The sequence below is a fragment of the Dendrobates tinctorius genome, unplaced genomic scaffold (genome assembly GCF_039654945.1).
Source record: "Dendrobates tinctorius isolate UK_male_01 unplaced genomic scaffold, ASM3965494v1 ptg000012l, whole genome shotgun sequence".
NCBI classification, from domain to species: domain Eukaryota; kingdom Metazoa; phylum Chordata; class Amphibia; order Anura; family Dendrobatidae; genus Dendrobates; species Dendrobates tinctorius.
Genome location: NW_027361680.1, coordinates 12348747 through 12368452, shown reverse-complemented (window position 1 = coordinate 12368452; position 19706 = coordinate 12348747). Strand labels below are relative to the sequence as shown.

General features: G+C 44.4%; 1 protein-coding gene across 1 annotated transcript in view; it reads left to right on the top strand.

The window, feature by feature from the left end:
- ALDH9A1 (aldehyde dehydrogenase 9 family member A1) overlaps nucleotides 1-19706 on the top strand; it is a 191695-nt gene that overhangs the window by 99385 nt on the left and 72604 nt on the right. Inside the window, exon 7 of the mRNA XM_073557997.1 lies at nucleotides 2340-2480. Coding sequence (XP_073414098.1) covers nucleotides 2340-2480 — 141 coding nt within the window. The remainder of the gene's footprint in view (nucleotides 1-2339; nucleotides 2481-19706) is intronic.

Sequence of the window (19706 nt, the reverse complement as noted above, 5' to 3'; positions counted from 1 at the left end):
GAGAATGTCCTATGGTCTGATGAAACCAAACTGGAACTGTTTGGTAGAAACACAACTTGTCGTGTTTGGAGGAAAAAGAATACTGAGTTGCATCCATCAAACACCATACCTACTGTAAAGCATGGTGGTGGAAACATCATGCTTTGGGGCTGTTTCTCTGCAAAGGGGCCAGGACGACTGATCCGGGTACATGAAAGAATGAATGGGGCCATGTATCGTGAGATTTTGAGTGCAAACCTCCTTCCATCAGCAAGGGCATTGAAGATGAAACGTGGCTGGGTCTTTCAACATGACAATGATCCAAAGCACACCGCCAGGGCAACGAAGGAGTGGCTTCGTAAGAAGCATTTCAAGGTCCTGGAGTGGCTTAGCCAGTCTCCAGATCTCAACCCTATAGAAAACCTTTGGAGGGAGTTGAAAGTCCGTGTTGCCAAGCGAAAAGCCAAAAACATCACTGCTCTAGAGGAGATCTGCATGGAGGAATGGGCCAACATACCAACAACAGTGTGTGGCAACCTTGTGAAGACTTACAGAAAACGTTTGACCTCTGTCATTGCCAACAAAGGATATATAACAAAGTATTGAGATGAAATTTTGTTTCTGACCAAATACTTATTTTCCACCATAATATGCAAATAAAATGAAAAAAAAACAGACAATGTGATTTTCTGGATTTTTTTTTCTCAGTTTGTCTCCCATAGTTGAGGACTACCTATGATGTAAATTACAGACGCCTCTCATCTTTTTAAGTGGTGGAACTTGCACTATTGCTAACTGACTAAATACTTTTTTGCCCCACTGTATAATAAAAAAAAAAAAAAAAAAAAAATGTACTCACCTCTCCGTCCTGGGGGGCCTGGTGCCGGTGTAGCCGTTGGCTCAGGCCCCCCGGCACTGGGTATATTTACCGTTCCCCGCTCCATCGCTGTCTCCCGGGTCCTGTGCAGTGACGTTAGCATAGGGCGCGCACTGACTACGTCATCGCACCCTCCGCTGAATGTCACAGCCAGAGGACCCGGGAGACAGCGATGGAACGAGCACCGGTAAATATTGCTCGGCTCCCTGTCTTCCCCTGTCAGACTCGCCCCCTCCTGGCGCACGGTCTCTTCAGCCCCTGCTTCCCGCATGATCTCGGCGTCTCAGCTGTTCCTGCATTCAGCGGTCACGTGGTACCGCTCATTAAATATGCTCATATTCATGAGTTTAATGAGCGGTACCACGTGACCGCTAAATGCAGGAACAGCTGGGACGCTGAGATCATGGGGGAAGCAGGGTTTGAAGAGACCGTGCCAGGAGGGGGTGAGTGTGGTCTCTGACATTCCCCCACCCTCGCCGACACCCGTATATGACTCGCATATCATCCGGGAGGGGGCACTTTCAGCCCAAAAAAAGGGCTGAAAAATCTCGGCTTATACACGAGTATATACGGTAATTGTACTAATCAGGGTTGTGAGGAGTCGGAGGTTTGGTTTACCAAGTTCAATATCCCTGACTCCCAACTCCACAGCACTGCTTCACTGCTGAGCATGGACATAAAGTGCAGCACAGATTCACCTCAACTGAAAGCCGAGATCCTTACATCAGTTACAGAACAGACATTTATAGGACATTTTGTAACTTGTATACTATCTACCTCCAACATATGGATCTGTAAAACAGCGACTGCTGTGTTTATTTTCCTTTCTGTAAAGATGTCAGTTATGTATTGATATTATCATAAACTGTATTTTTGCGATCTTTGTATGTATTCTATGAATTCAAATAAAATGTTTGATGCATTTGGATCACTATGCTCCTTTATTTTGACTCTGTAGGTGATATAATGCCTGTAAATTTGTTTCCAAAAGTTTTATAGTTGTATTTGATAAAGAAAAACTTCCTCAGTTGTAGACACTTATTTTTTTATTTATTTTTTAATATCAAGGTTAGCCCGTGACTTTATCCAACTTGTTTTCAGTTTTAGTCTTCTGTGTATTTGCGTTTGATATTCCTGCTCTTCACCCTCTTTCTTTGCCTATAACCTTCATACAATGTGCGGAACCTCACTTGTGCCTACAACTGTATAGTGTAAAATATCTGGTTAGTGGTTGATTTTGTGGTATTTGATGTTTTGTGTTTATGCTCTTTTACTATAAGAAGGATAAAAGCTCTTTAGCATGCATAATCTGGACCAAATCCAGTAATTGGAAGGGTTTTTACATACTGCTGGCTGTGCAGTATGGCTTACAAGTAGTTATTAAACAAATTTGTGCACAGTAAATGGTGCTCTCCATGTAGGCAATGTGTATCATATGTATCATGTTTAAACTGTCAATCAGTGTTAATCTTTCTTTTTTCAGATCATGGAAATGGCTTCCAAAGGTATTAAGCCAGTGACCTTAGAGCTGGGAGGAAAGTCTCCTCTCATTATCTTTTCAGACTGTGACCTGGAAAATGCTGTGAATGGCGCTATGATGGCAAACTTCCTCACACAGGGACAAGTAAGACTTATATTGCATATATCCATATTAACCCCTTTCTGACATTAGACGTAATGATTCGTCCATGTCCCCTGGGCCTATTTGACCAGGGACGGATCGTTATGTCATCACGATCGCCCGCGCACACCGCCTGGTGTCAGCTGATTCTGACAGCTGACACCCTGCACTAGGTGTCCGAAGTGGTCACAGACCACTCCGGCGCTTTAACCTCAGATGCTGTAAAGGAACACAATCGCAACATTCCAGAAGCCGGCAGAAGGCAGCCCCTCTGTCCTTGGATCGGAGACACCGCGGCGTGATGCAGGGTCCCGATTGTTGCCATGGAGACCCGATGTTGTCATGCCCAGTGCATGATCAGCAAGTCAGTGCAGAGCTGAACATTTCTATAGCATGCAGATGCTGCTTCATCTATATGCTATAGAAGCGATCAGGCTGCAAAAAAATGATAGTCCCATAGTGGGACAAAGTTAAGAAAAAATAAGAGTGAATTTTAAATAATTGCAAAAATATTTAAAAATAAAACAATGTTTTTTTATTATTTATCTCTAAGGCTATGTGCACATGTGCAGAAATGCTGCTTGGAAATGTGATTGATGGGTTGGTCACGCTTGTCAAGCATAGTGCTTGACAAGTGTGACCAACATTTTACTATTTAGGCTGCCTATGCTGCATCAATAGTAAAAGATAGAATGTTAAAAATAATATTAATAAAAAAATTGTTATTCTCACCTTCCGACGGCCCCCGATCTGCTCTGTGGCGCTCCCGGCATCTTCTGGTCCCAGTAATGCTTTGCGCGAAGGACCTGAGATGACGTCACGCTCGCCAGAGCGCGATGTCATCAGCGGTCATTCGCGCAAAGCATTACTGTGACTGGAAGATGCCGGGAGCGCGATGAGAGGCGGGAAGGACTGCGGGGGCCGCCGGAGGGTGATTATATCTCTATTTTTATTTTTACTCTATTTTTTACAGGATTATGGTACCCAGGGCTTGGAGGAGAGTCTCCTCTCCTCCAGACCCTGGGTACCATCCGCACTTGATGTGCTCACTTTACGCATGGTGGGCATAGCCACATGTGTAAAGTGAGCGTTTCAATGCAATCCTATGGGTGCGGTATCGCCACGACTCTGCAAAAAGAATGAGCATGCTGCGTATTTTTCCGCTATGCGATTCTGCAGCATTAGTACAGCATTGCAGAATCCCATAGGATTGCATGGGATGCGTTTTATTTGCGATTTCGCAGTGTAAAAACGCCGCGAAAACGCAAAAAAAAATGCAACGTGTGCACACAGCCAGAGGGAAAAGTATTTGAATGAAGAAAAAAAACTATAAAAGTACACATATTTGGTATCGCCGCGTCTTCAACGACCCACACTATAAAACTATCCCACTAGTTAACCCCTTTAGTGAACACCATGAAAAAATATAAAAAACAAGGCAAAAAATAATGCTTTATCATCATACTACTGAACAAAAAGTGGAATAACACGCAATCAAAAATACAGATAAATAACCATGGTACCACTGAAAATGTCATCTTGTCCCGCAAAACAAGCCACCCAACAGCTCCACCAACGGAAAGTTATAGCTCTTAGGCTAGTTTCACACTTGCTTTTTTTTGCAGCGCGTTTTTCCCGCAAAAAAACGCATTGAAAAAACGCATACATAAGCATACAACTGCTGCGTTTTTTTCAAGCATTTTTATGAGCATGCATGAAAAAAACGCAGCGTTTTTATGCGTTTGTATGCGTTTTTAGTGCGTTTTTACCGCGTTTGCGTTTTTTTCCAACATTTTTAGGTGGCCCCTCACACTACCCAAACCATGACTTTACTAACCCTAACCCTGACCCTAACCCTGACCCTGACCCTAACCCTTAACCAAATCATACTTAACCCTAAACCCTAACTAACCCTGACCCTAACCCTAACCCTAACCCTGACCCTAACCCTTAACAAAACCATACTTAACCCTAATCCTGACCCTAACCCTAACCCTGACCCTAACCCTTAACAAAACCATACTTAACCCTAATCCTGACCCTAACCCTGACCCTAATCCTTAACAAAACCATACTTAACCCTAACCCTGACCCTAACCCTAACCCTGACCCTAACCCTTAACAAAACCATACTTAACCCTAATCCTGACCCTAACCCTGACCCTAACCCTTAACAAAACCATACTTAACCCTGACCCCTAACCCTGACCCTAACCCTTAACAAAACCATACTTAACCCTAATCCTGACCCTAACCCTGACCCTAACCCTTAACCAAATCATACTTAACCCTAAACCCTAACTAACCCTGACCCTAACCCTAACCCTGACCCTAACCCTTAACAAAACCATACTTAACCCTAATCCTGACCCTAACCCTAACCCTGACCCTAACCCTTAACAAAACCATACTTAACCCTAATCCTGACCCTAACCCTGACCCTAATCCTTAACAAAACCATACTTAACCCTAACCCTGACCCTAACCCTAACCCTGACCCTAACCCTTAACAAAACCATACTTAACCCTAATCCTGACCCTAACCCTGACCCTAACCCTTAACAAAACCATACTTAACCCTGACCCCTAACCCTGACCCTAACCCTTAACAAAACCATACTTAACCCTAATCCTGACCCTAACCCTGACCCTAACCCTTAACCAAACCATACTTAACCCTAACTCTGACCCAAACCCCAACCCTAACCCTGACCCTAACCCTAAACCCCCTTAACTAACCCTAACTCTAACCCAAACCCCTAAATTCCATGGTTAAAAAAAAAAAAACGCATATGCAAAAAAACGCATACATGAGCATGCCAGTGCGCACATATGCGCATCCATAGGCTATAATGGCCATTTTTAGCGCAAAACATGCGCATATGTGCGCATGCGCTTTTTTGCAGGGCCAAAAAATGCAACATGCTGCGTCTGGAAAATACCAACGCACACCCCAAAAAAACGCAGCGCATGAAAATCGCATACATGCGCTTACCAGCGCGCAGGTATGCGCACCCATGTTAAATATAGGGGAAAAAACGCATGCGCAGGTATGCGTTTTTTTCCAGCGCTAAAAAACGCAAATGTGAAACCAGCCTTAGAATAAATTAATGCAAAAATAATTATTTTTTTCTATATAACAGTTTTTATTGTATAAAAGCACCAAAACACAAACAGATATGTGAGGTATCGCTTTAATCGTACTGACGTGAAGAATAAAACTGCCTCATCAATTTTACCACACACGGAACGGCATAACCCCCCCCCCCCCCAAAAAAAAAGAAGAAATTCCTGAATTGCTGGTTTTCATTCTGCCTCCTAAAAATCAGAATAGAAAGCGATGAAAAAAATGTCATGTGCCTGAAAATTGTACCAATAAAAACGTCAACTTGTATCGCAAAAGCAAGACCTCACGTGACTGTCGGCTAAAATATAGAAAAATTATAGCTCTCAAAATGTGGTGATGCAAAAACTATTTTTGGCAATAAAAAGCGTCTTTTAGCGTGTGACAGTAGCAAAACATAAAAACCCGCTATAAGGCCTCTTTCACACGTCCTGATATTTCCGGTACTGGAGATGTCCGTGTGTGTAATACTTGCGGCTCACGTGTAGCCTCCGTGCGCCGCAACAGTACCACACGGACGGGAGCCAGGGAAGAAGCGTTACAGTAAACGCTGTTCCCCGTCGCCGGGTGCTGAACACTGCCTTGATCGATTGCCAGCAGAGCAGGGGAGATTGTTGAGTTACAGTCATATGTTAAAGTTTGGGCACCCCTATTAATGTTAACCTTTTTTCTTTATAACAATTTTGGTTTTTGCAACAGCTATTTCAGTTTCATATATCTAATAACTGATGGACTCAGTTATATTTCTAGATTCAAATGAAGTTTATTGTACTAACAGAAAATGTGCAATCTGCATTTTAACAAAATTTGACCGGTGCAAAAGTATGGGCACCCTTATCATTTTCTTGATTTGAACTCTCCTAACTACTTTTTACTGACTTCCTGAAGCACTAAATTGGTTTTGTAACCTCATTAAGCTTTGTACTTCATAGCCAGGTGTATCAAATCATGAGAAAAGGTATTTAAGGTGGCCACTTGCAAGTAGTTCTCCTATTTGATTCTCCTATGAAGAGTGGCATCATGGGCTCCTCAAAACAACTCTCAAATGATCTGAAAACAAAGATTATTCAACATAGCTTTTCAGGGGAAGGATACAAAAAGTTGTCTTAGAGATTTAACCTGTCAGTTTCCACTGTGAGGAACATAGTAAGGAAATGGAAGAACACAGGTACAGTTCTTGTTAAGCCCAGAAGTGGCAGGCCAAGAAAAATATCAGAAAGGCAGAGAAGAAGAATGGTGAGAACAGTCAAGGACAATCCACAGACCACCTCCAAAGACCTGCAGCATCATCTTGCTGCAGATGGTGCCACTGTGCATCGGTCAACAATACAGCGCACTTTGCACAAGGAGAAGCTGTATGGGAGAGTGATGCGAAAGAAGCCGTTTCTGCAAGCACGCCACAAACAGTCGCCTGAGGTATGCAAAAGCACATTTGGACAAGCCAGTTACATTTTGGAAGAAGGTCCTGTGGACTAATGAAACAAAGATTGAGTTGTTTGATCATACAAAAAGGCGTTATGCATGGAGGCTAAAAAACACAGCATTCCAAGAAAAACACTTGCTACCCACAGTAAAATTTGGTGGAGGTTCCATCATGCTTTGGGGCTGTGTGGCCAATGCCGGCATTGGGAATCTTGTTAAAGTTGAGGGTCGCATGGATTCAACTCAGTATGAGCAGATTCTTGACAATAATGTGCAAGAATCAGTGACGAAGTTGAAGTTACGCAGGGGATGGATATTTCAGCAAGACAATGATCCAAAACACCGCTCCAAATCTACTCAGGCATTCATGCAGAGGAACAATTACAATGTTCTGGAATGGCCATCCCAGTCCCCAGACCTGAATATCATTGAACATCTGTGGGATGATTTGAAGCGGGCTGTCCATGCTCGGCGACCATCAAACTTAACTGAACTGGAATTGTTTTGTAAACAGGAATGGTCACAAATACATTCATCCAGGATCCAGGAACTCATTAATAGCTGCAGGAAGCGACTAGAGGCTGTTATTTTTGCAAAAGGAGGATCTACGAAATATTAATGTCACTTTTATGTTGAGGTGCCCATACTTTTGCACCGGTAAAATTTTGTTAAAATGCAGATTGCACATTTTCTGTTAGTATAATAAACCTCATTTGAATCCAGAAATATAACTGAGTCCATCAGTTATTAGATATATGAAACTGAAATAGCTGTTGCAAAAACCAGAATTGTTATAAAGAAAAAAGGTTAACATTAATAGGGGTGCCCAAACTTTAACATATGACTGTATATTTAAGTGCCAAAAGAGACAGCAGGAGGCAGCTGATGGGACTGTTACTCCCATCAGCCTACTCCTGCTGCCGCTAAGAACAGTGATAGCAGGAGCGGCTGATGGGGGTATACATCAGCCGCCGCCTACGCAATAAATAAATAAAAAAAACTGCGTCTGTTGCCCTGTATTTTCTTTAACCAGTCAGGCAAAACTCACAGCAGGGGGCTGTAACTCAGCTGTCATTTTCACTGAGATTGGTTATCAAGAATGGAGGGGTCCACATACTGTATTTTCCCTTCACCCATGACAGCACACCTGAGAGGGATCCGCCCCGCCAGGACAGGAAGCTACTGAAATATAAGGGGCGGCACCTCTCCCTCGCTTCAGTTGGGTTCCTGTCCTAGGAAGGGAATCCCAGTCTGACAGCGGTGCCTGTCATGGATAAAGAGCCCAGGGCCATCCCGGCGCGGGAAGAGCAGATCGGCTTACCTGCAGCGACGGCTGTCGGTCTCCTGGAAGCGCAGTCCCCGGGGTCCTCCAGCAGGCTCCGGGCTCGTGCGGGTGCGGCTAGGCGGCCTCGGTGATCCGGGGCGCTCTTCCGTGCCTCCCTCGCCCCGAACCTTCTCCCTCACGACATGACAGGGAGAGCCAGGGGTGGGTTTCGGCCACTGACGTCAGCGGCGCAGGGCATCCTGGGAGCGTGCCGGCTGACGTCAGAGGCGACGGCAAGCTGGCGCCTGGTGCGACGCCGGCCGCATTAAGAAGAATAGCAGTCAGCCGGTGGTCGCAGGGGGGAGGGGAGAAAGAGGGGAAATGCTCACCGGGACGGACCTATTTAAAGGAGGAAGGACGTCAGTGCGGCCAGGTGAAACCATGGGGTCAGAGCAGGAACAATCACCGTCTCCACCATCTCTGCCCCCATCACAAACCTCCGCTCGCAAGCATGGCAGCCGTTCAAGTGGCAAAAGCAGCAGTCGCCCGAGCCACAGGTCAAGAGACTCCTCGATGTCCAGAGAGGATAGGTCACGTGCTCCACCACAGCCTCCGAGTCCGGTACCCGACTTTATGGGTGGTGAGTGATCTCCGTGAATGTTAGTATGCTGTTAATAGGGTCCTTCTTGTGTGTTAATTTCCTTAGGAAAAGGCCAAAAAAGCAGGGAGCTAGAGAATCAATAGGGATTGTGCCATATGTAGAAGCCCCCTATTGAGAGATTGGCAGAAGGACCTTTGCGCCAGCTGTATCCAGCGAACCATAATGGAGGAGGTGCCGAGCTTTGCAACTAATTTCAGATTGGTCATCAGGTCTGAGGTGGAAGGCTCACTTAAAGTGTTAAAGAAAAAGAGTAGGAAAGACTCCCCTAGTTCTTCCTCAGACTCCTCCTCGGCTGTATATCAGGCCGGATACCTGTCGTCCTCCTCCTCGGATAATGACATGGTTGGCAAGCCGTGTTTTCCGGTAGAGGATACGGATGCTCTCCTCAAAGCCATTAGGGTAACCATGGGCCTACAGGAGGAATAAACGGCTAAGTCTCTGGAAGACGTCATGTTCAGGGGTCTACAGGAAAGAAAGAAACGCACCTTTCCAGTCAATGAGAAAGTCCAGGCACTCATTGGAAGAGAATGGAAGAAGCCTGAAAGATCAGGAGCACTTCCCTCCTCCTCTAAAAGGAGATACCCCTTTGAACATAAAGACACGGATATATGGGACAAGGTCCCAAAGATTGATGCAGCAGTGTCTAGGTCGTCTAAAAAATCGGCCCTGCCCCTGGAAGACTCAGGAGTACTTAGAGACCCGCTAGATAAAAAAAAAAAGCGGATTCCTACTTAAGACATACGTCGGAAGGAGCGGCAGGAGGACTAAAACCGGCAATAGCCGGCACCTGCACAGCACGTTCCTTAATGATTTGGCTACAGCAGCTGGAAGAGAAACTCGCTTCAGAGGTCTCGAGGGACAAAATTCTGGCGGATATGTATCTTCTACATGGAGCAGCAGCTTTTTTGGCCGACACTTCCGCTGATTCCATGCGACTCACGGCGAGAGCAACAGGATTATCAAACACCGCAAGACGCGCATTATGGCTTAAAGGTTGTCCAGGAGACCTACAGTCTAAAACTAAGTTGTGCTCTCTTCCGTGTGACAGTCAATTTTTATTTGGAAAAAATCTAGATGACATCTTGGAAAAAGCAAGTGATAGAAAGAAGGGCTTCCCCAGGTTTCCAGGAGATCAAAGAAGGCCGTCCTTTCGGAGAGGAAAATTCAACAGGGGCTGTCCTCCGGGGGATAGGAAAAGTTGGGAGGATGAATCCAGACTCCTTCTTCCTTTTATGTTCGGAGGACCCACCTCATCCTCAAAAAAATCCCCACAATGACGCCGACATCCCGGTAGGTGGGAGACTGATGCTCTTTTCCCAGGCCTGGGAAGGTATCTCTTCCAATGCCTGGATCTTAAACATCATAAGAAAAGGCCTAAAAATTCTGTTTTTTCAGCGGCCGAGAGCATCATTTGTGATGACCCCCGTCAGGAAGGGGATAGAGGAACAATTGGCCCTGGAGTCAGTAATCTTAAGTCTGCTAGACAAACGCGTTCTGACCGAAGTCCCAAGCGGACAGGAGGGAACGGGCTTCTACTCGCCCCTCTTCCTGATAAAAAAAACAAAAAAACGGACCAGTCATTCAGAACAATTCTAAACCTCAGAGGCCTCAATCAGTGGATAGAAAATCAGACCTTCAAAATGGAATCTGTAGCTTCGGCCATAAAACTACTACACCACAAATGTTTTATGGCTGTAGTCGATCTAAAGGATGCCTATTATCACATCCCGATCCACCCAGATTAAGATACTTAAGAGTAGCTCTCTACATCCACGGCAATCTCAGGCATTTTCAATTCAGAGTCCTTCCATTCGGCATATCCATAGCCCCGAGAGTGTTTACAAAAGTCGTAGCGGAGATTACAGCCTTCCTCCGAATCCACAACACAATTATAATACCCTATTTGGACGATTTTCTACTAGTGGGCAACTCGGAACACCACTGCACAGAGCAGGTAGAAAGAAAGGGTAACAAATACCCTACAGAAACTCGGGTGGATGGTAAACATCAAAAAATCAAAGCTACAACCCCTAAAGAGACAGATTTTTCTAGGGTTCATCCTGGACTCGGAACAACAAACTTGTGTGTTACCAGAGGCCAAGATGGAAAAAGTGAGGAATATTACTTTGGCTGCCCTAGACCAACCTCACACGACCCTGAGCGGCGCGATATCCTTACTAGGCACCCTGACAGCATGTATACCAGCGGTCAGGTGGGCAAAATTTCATACCCGTCAACTTCAGGCAGATATTCTATCAGCACAGAAATCGCTAAGAGGGCGTTTGGAAGGAAGGCTGGAGCTTTCCTTAAAGGTCAAAAACTCTCAGATGGTGGTTAGACAGGATAAACCTGATGTCAGGAATGTTATGGCACAGACGCAAGTTCCTCGGGGTGGGGGGGGCGCACCTAAGAGGACAGGCAGCTCAGGGACCCTGGTGGCCTCAAAAGCAAAACACATCCTCCATCTTAAGAGAACTACGGGCAGTAAACAAAGCCTTAAAAATCTTTATTCCCGTCTAGAAGGCCGCAATGTCCAGATCATGTCGGACAACAAAGTGACAGTGGCGTATATCAATCACCAGGGGGGAACAAGGTCACACTACTTAATGAACGCGACCAACAAGATTTTTTACAGAGCAGAGCGACATCTACTCTCCCTGTCGGCACTACACAAAAGAGGGGTAGAAAACGTAGATGCCGACTTACTGAGCCGCAATATACTAAGGCAAGGAGAATGGACCCTAAATCAGTTAGTGTTCTAGAAGATAGTACAACTTTGGGGAGAACCGGTGGTAGACCTCTTTGCCAACAAAAGCAACAGACAGGTAGAGAGGTTTTGTTCATTAAACCCAAAAGAAAAACCATGGGCGGTGGACGCATTGCAAATTCCGTGGGATTTCAAACTAGGTTACACGTTTCCTCCAGTAGCTCTGATCCCAACAGTGGTGAGGAAAATAAGGGAAGATCAAGCCAGAGTGATCTTAATAGCCCTGTTCTGGCCAAAAAGGCCCTGGTTCTTGCTGCGGCAAATGATGTCCCTCTCGCATCCATGGGTACTACCAGAGATCCCAGACCTGCTAGCTCAGGGTCCAATATTCCACACGCAAGTCAAGGGATTCCATCTGACGGCGTGGAATTTGAGAGGTCACTTTTAATGGATAGAGGTTTTTCTCTGGGGTTGGTGGCTACGCTGTTAAAGTAGGAAGCCAGTAACAACTAACACATATATGGTAGAACATGGAATAAGTTTCTACAGTTCCTGGGGAAGCCATTAGACCAAAAGCCCCCGATTAAGGCCATCTTGGAATTCTTACAGGCAGGATTACAGCTAGGACTAGCGGTAAATACCCTTAAAGTTCAGGTGTCTGCACTGGGCGCACTATATAACTGCAACATAGCGGCAAACAGATGGGTAGCTAGATTCATTAAATCCTGCAATAGGTCCAGACCGATCCCATTGCCAAGAATAGCCCCGTGGGATTTAAACCTGGTGTTAGAAGCCCTTACGAGAGAGCCATTTGAACCGATTCAACAACTGCCGTTAAAATCTTACCCTAAAGACCGTTATTTTAGTGACAATTACATCGGCCCGTAGAGTAAGTGACTTGCAGGCCCTCTCGGTGAATCCACCTTATACCCAGGTGTACCAGGACAGGGTCGTCCTAAAAACAGACCCCGCTTATCTACCTAAAGTGGTATCAGATTTCCACCGTAGCCAGGAAATTGTCCTCCCCTCCTTTTGTGAGAATCCAAAAAACCCAGGGGAATAGAAATTCCACAAACTGGATGTTAAAAGGGCCCTGTTAGAATATATATCAGTGACTAGCCAGGTCCCAGTCCCTATTCGTAGCCTTCCAGAGTGCCAGAAAGGGCTATGGAGTATCAAAAGGGACTATTGTCAGATGGATTAGGGAGGCCATTAGTATAGCCTACTCAGCTAGTGGTGTTCCGATTCCTGACGGCATCAAGGCTCATTCCACCAGAGCCGTGGCGACCTCCTGGGCCGAAAAAGCAGAGGTATCAATTGAGCAAATTTGTAAGGCCGCTACTTGGGCCTCACCATCAACCTTCTTTAAGCACTATAGATTAAACCTATCCTCCTCTGCTGACTTAACCTTTGGTAGAAGGGTGCTGCAAGCGGTGGTGCCTCCCTAAGGTGTTTCAAAGTCTCCAAAAATCTCTCAGGTGTGCTTTCATGGGTGAAGGGAAAACCACCATGGTTACTTACCGGTAGCCGGTTTTTCCAGAACCCATGACAGCACCCGTATATCCCCCCCCCCCCCCTTTTACACTCTACTAACGTGCACACCCATATGGTGAATCTGTGTGAGGAGGTGTTTTATTATAAACATGTAACTAACCGGGAAGTCCTCTCAATGCTCTGTAACCAACTGAAACGGGGGAGAGGTGCCGCCCCTTATATTTCAGTAGGTTCCTGTCCTGGCGGGGTGGATCCCTCTCTTAGGTGTGCGGTCATGGGTTCCGGAAAAACCGGCTACCGGTAAGTAACCATGGTGGTTTTTTAAATAAATAATTAAAAAAAACACGGCGTGGGGTCCCCCCCATTTTTGACAACCAGCCTTGCTAAAGCTCACAGCTGGGGGCTGGTGTACTCAGGCTGGTAAGGGGCCATGGATATTGACCCACCCCCAGACTAAAAATAGCAGCCCGCAGCTGCTCAGAAAAGGTGCGTCTATTAGATGCGCCAATTCTGGAGCTTTGCCTAGCTCTTCCCACTTGCACTGTATTGGTGGCAAGTGGGGTTAATGTCACCTTTGTATTGTCAGGTGACATCAAGCCCATGGCTTAGTAATGGAGAGGCATCTATAAGACACCTATCCATTGCTAATCCTATAGTTATATGGTAAATAAAGACAGCCAGAATAAAGTCCTTTATTAGTTAAACCATACTTACAACCTCGCCTAATTCCACCGAAGCCCTAGATCTCCTGTAATTAAAAGTAAAATAATAAAACAACAATATAACATACCTATTAGATACAAGATTTTCCCTGTATAATAGAACAAAATTGTAACATCACAACTCAAAAAACATGGAAACCACAAAAAATTCCTGTGACTCAATCAAATTACACCGGAAAAGTATGAGTTTTAAAGACTAAAATACATTTTATTAAACTAGAAAAACAGAGCAACAATGCTAAAGCAGGTGACACAGGGCAGAAGTATACAATGAATACATCTTAGGTAACATACAATTATGCAGCCAGAAAAATGTTTGCACTTGTCACTTTTATCACAATTATATATTTAATTTTATATATTCAATTATATTGAATTTTGTATGGATTTATATAAGACACGAATGTCCATCATTTAATTTCTATTAATGCATGATTCACTTATGTTACATCATAAATTGAATTGTTGGTGATTTGATTTTTGATTTGTATAAATTTATATGTATTGTATGCATGTATTATTTTCACTATGTAGTTTTTTCCATCATGCAATTTAATACTTTATAGCACTTTATTTTATTTATTGTGTTAATATATATATATATATATATATATATATATATATATATATATATATATATATATATATATATATATATATAATTATTATTTTTTTTTTTTTTGTCAGTTTACACACCTTGCCGATATATAATTGGTTACGGTTCTGGTAGCGAGTGCATGCCCAGCTCTGTCTCCACTTGAGGTCTCCTAACGTGCTCATTAGGTCCGGGGGTGGTGTCCCGCTGCTAAGCAGCGGGAGCTGCTTGTGTTCCATGAGCGCCGATGGTTGGCTTCCTGTTTATGGTGTGGACACAGCTGCGCATGCGCCGTGAGTCTCTAGGCATTACATCATGGACTGGTTACCTAGTGATATGTTTGGGGTTCCATTGCGCATGCACCAGTCCGGATACGTCATAGTATAAGCGCTGTTTACTATTGGATGCCCTCTTAATAAATAATGATTCCGGATTGTGATCAGGCCACGACTCCTGAAGAAGCTGCGGCGCAACGTGCGTAGAGGAGGCAGACAGGGGGAACGTTACTTTATACTTCATGTAAGTCTTTAATTATATAACCTGTGCTATGCAGTGTTGTATTGGTATAACATAGGTGATTTTTTTTGCATTATATGACAATATGAGCGCAATATGAGCGTATTAGGACAATATAGTCAGCTGACTGCCGTATATATTCTAGCACTAGCGCACTTTATTTAGTTCAAATAATGGTTGGTTGGCCATATTTACAGTAACTTTAGTGCACTTTGTGCATTGTTCATTAGACTATTACCTGTCCATTTATTTATTGCATTTTTTGAATGGAGGTTAATTGGACAGGATTGTGTCTTGCTTCATATTGCGTTTAAATTTTTCTGGCTGCATAATTGTATATGTTACCTAAGATGTATTCATTGTATACTTCTGCCCTGTGTCACCTGCTTTAGCATTGTTGCTCTGTTTTTCTAGTTTAATAAAATGTATTTTAGTCTTTAAAACTCATACTTTTCCGGTGTGATTTGATTGAGTCATGGGAATTTTTTGTGGTTTTAATATACCATACCTGTTCTGTCCCACACAGTAATTCATGTCTGGGGATAATTAGTTTTCAAACTGGAAGGTGCCAAGATGCGATCGTCCTGGCTGAAAACCACTGGTGAATGAGATGGAAATGCAGCGTTGGTGACCGGAGTTGACGTCAAATAGGTTACATCTGGTCACAGGGCTCCATTTCCAGCCGGGCTGAGCTGCGGTGACTCTGGTGAGATCCCCTCTAGCACCGTGAGCACTCGTGGTGCTAGCGGGGATCTCATCGCAGCTCATCCCGTCTGGGAACGGAGCTCAGCGACCGGAGATGACCTCTATGACGTCACCCCTGGACACTGACGCTGCATTCCAAGCAGCTCATTCACCAGTGGTTTTCATCTGGGACGGGCGCATCTTGTCTTATATGTCTTATATTTTAGGTTCTTCAAGGTAGCCACCTTTTGCTTTGATTACTGCTTTGCACACTCTTGGCATTCTCTTGATGAGCTTCAAGAGGTAGTCACCGGAAATGGTCTTCCAACAGTCTTGAAGGAGTTCCCAGAGATGCTTAACACTTGTTGGCCTTTTTGCCTTCACTCTGCGGTCCAGCTCACCCCAAACCATCTCGATTGGGTTTAAGTCTGATGACTGTGGAGGCCAGGTCATCTGGCGTAGCACCCCATCATCACTCTTCTTCTTGGTCAAATAGCCCTTACACAGCCTGGAGGTGAGTTTGGGGTCATTGTCCTGTTGCAAAATAAATGATGGTCCAACTAAACGCAAACCGGATGGAATAGCATGCCGCTGCAAGATGCTGTAGTAGCCATGCTGGTTCAGTATGCCTTCAGTTTTGAATAAATCCCCAACAGTGTCACTAGCAAAGCACCATCACACCTCCTCCATGCTTCATGGTGGAGGACCAAGCATGTAGAGTCCATCCGTGCACCTTTTCTGCGTCGCACAAAGACACGGTGGTTGGTTGGAACCAAAGATCTCAAATTTGGACTCATCAGACCAAAGCACAGATTTCCACTGGTCTAATGTCCGTTCTTTGTGTTCTTTAGCCCAAACAAGTCTCTTCTGCTTGTTGCCTGTCCTTAGCAGTGGTTTGCTAGCAGCTATTTTACCATGAAGGCCTGCTGCACAAAGTCTCCTCTTAACAGTTGTTGTAGAGATGTGTCTGCTGCTAGAACTCTGTGTGGCATTGACCTGGTCTCTATTCTGAGCTGCTGATAACCTGCGATTTCTGAGGCTGGTGACTCGGATGAAGTTATCCTCTGCAGCAGAGGTGACTCTTGGTCTTCCTTTCCTGGTGCGGTCCTCGTGTGAGCCAGTTTCTTTGTAGCGCTTGATGGTTTTTGCCACTGCACTTGGGGACACTTTGAAAGTTTTCCCAATTTTTCGGACTGACTGACCTTCATTTCTTAAAGTAATGATGGCCACTCGTTTTTCTTTACTTAGTTGGAATTTGTATTATGAAAAAGCAGCTGTCTATTCAGTAGGACTATCAGCTGACACAACACAACTGATGGTCCCAACCCCATTTATAAGGCAAGAAATCCCACTTATTAAACCTGACAGGGCACACCTGTGAAGTGAAAACCATTTCGGTGAAAACCATTTCCGGTGACTACCTCTTGAAGCTCATCAAGAGAATGCCAAGAGTGTGCAAAGCAGTAATCAAAGCAAAAGGTGGCTACTTTGAAGAACTTTGAAGAACCTAGAATATAAGACATATTTTCAGTTGTTTCACACTTTTTTATTAATTATATAATTCTACATGTGTTAAGTCATAGTTGTGATGCCTTCAGAGTGAATCTACAATTTTCATAGTCATGATAATAAAGAAAACTCTTTGAATGAGAAGGTGTGTCCAAACTTTTGGTCTGTACTGTGTGTGTGTGTGTGTATGTGTGTATATATATATATATATATATATATATATATATATATATATATATATATATATTATATATTATATATTATGCGCATACATACACATACAAACACACACACACTCAGTGCCTTGTGAAAATATTCGCCCCCCCCGGGACTTTTCAACCTTTTCCCACGTGTCATGCTTCAAACATAGATACCAAATGTACATTTTTGGTGAAGAATCAACAAGTGGGACACAATTGTGAAGTTGAATGAAATTTATTGGTTATTTTACATTTTTGTGGAAATTAAAAAAAAAACTGAAAAGTGGGGCGTGCGATATTATTCGGCCCCTTTCAGTGCAGCAAACTCACTCCAGAAGTTTATTGTGGATCTCTGAATGATCCAATGTTGTCCTAAATGACTAATGATGATAAATATAATCCACCTGTGTGTAATCAAGTCTCTGTATAAATGCACCTGCTCTGTGATAGTCTCAGGGTTCTGTTTGAAGAACAGAGAGCATCATGAAGACCAAGGAACACAACAGGCAGGTCCGTGATACTGTTGTGGAGAAGTTTAAAGCTGGATTTGGATACAAAATGATTTCCAAAACTTTAAACATCCCAAGGACCACTGTGCAAGCAATCATATTGAAATGGAAGGCTTATCATACCACTGCAAATCTGCCAAGACCCGGCCGTCCCTCTATACTTTCATTTCAAACAAAGAGAAGACTGACCAGAGATGCAGCCAAGAGGCCCATGATCACTCAGGATGAACTGCAGAGATCTACAGCTGAGGTGGGACAGTCTGTCCATAGGACAACAATCAGTCGTACACTGCACAAATCTGCCCTTTATGGAAGAGTGGCAAGAAGAAAGCCATTTCGCAAAGATATCCATAAAAAGTGTCGTTTAAAGTTTGTAACAAGCCACCTGTGAGACACACCAAACATGTGGAAGAAGGTGCTCTGGTCAGATGAAACCAAAATCGAACTTTTTGGCAACAATGCCAAACGTTATGTTTGGCGTAAAGGGAACACACCATCCCCACTGACAAACATGGTGGTGGCAACATCATGGTTTGGGCCTGCTTTTCTTCATCAGGGACAGGGAAGATGGTTAACATTGATGGGATAATGGATGGAGCCAATACAGGACCATTCTTGAAGAAAACCTGTTGGAGTCTGCAAAAAACCTGAGACTGGGACGGAGATTTGTCTTCTAACAAGACAATGATCCCAAACATAAAGGTTCACAAATAAACATATCCAGATGTTAGAATGGCCAAGTCACAGTCCAGACCTGAATCCAATCGAGAATCTGTGGAAAGAGCTGAAAACTGCTGTTCACAAACTATCTCTATCAAACCTCACTGAGCTGTTTGCCAAGGAAGAATGGGCAAGAATTTCAGTCTCTCGATGTACAAAACTGATAGACATACCCCAAGCGACTTGCAGCTGTAATCGCAGCAAAAGGTGGCGCAACAAAGTATTAAGTTAAGGGGGCCGAATAATATTGCACGCCCGGCCGCGACAAATCAGCGATGCGGGATTTCCGCTACAAACAGAGACAGACAGAATTAGATGATTATATAGTAGACTAGCTATGAACCCGTTCTACGCCCGGGTGGCGAGCATTTTTATTGGTATATGGTCTCCTATCCTGCTATGTGCTGCCCCCCTCCTATCCTGGTATGCATGGTACCCTCACCCCCCCCAATCTTGGTAAGCATGACACCCTATTCCTCATCCTGGTATGCATGGTCCCCTCACCCTCCCAATCGTGGTATGCATGGTACCCCCTTATCCCTGTCCTGGTATGTATGGTCCCCTCACCCCCCCCCTATCCTGGTATGCATGGTCCCCTCACCCCCTTTTGTGGTGTGCATGGTCCCCTCACTTCCCTTTCGTGGTATGGATGATCCCCCCCCCCCCCCCCCAATCCTGGTATGCATGGTCCCCCTCACCCCCCCCCCCCCAATCCTGGTATGCATGGTCCCCCTCACCCCTCCCCAATCCTGGTATGCATGGTCCCCTCAGCCCCCTATCCTGGTATGCATGGTCCCCTCACCCCCCAATCGAGGTATGTATGGTCCCCCTCACCCCTAATAAACTACACACATACAAAAAAAAAAACATTTATACTCCCCTTCTTTCCTGTGCTCCAGCGCTGTCACGTTCTGCTGGAGGCCGGGGGAGGAGTCTGGCACCGCTTGCGTAGTCTATAAAGACTTCGGACAGAGTGACGCTTAGCCCGTTATATTATAGATATCTCTATCATCTCCAGGTGTACCCACCTTTGCTTTGTTCTTGTACTTGATTTTTCTGCTATTTATTGATTATGAATTCTTTTTGTAGATTTTAAATTGTT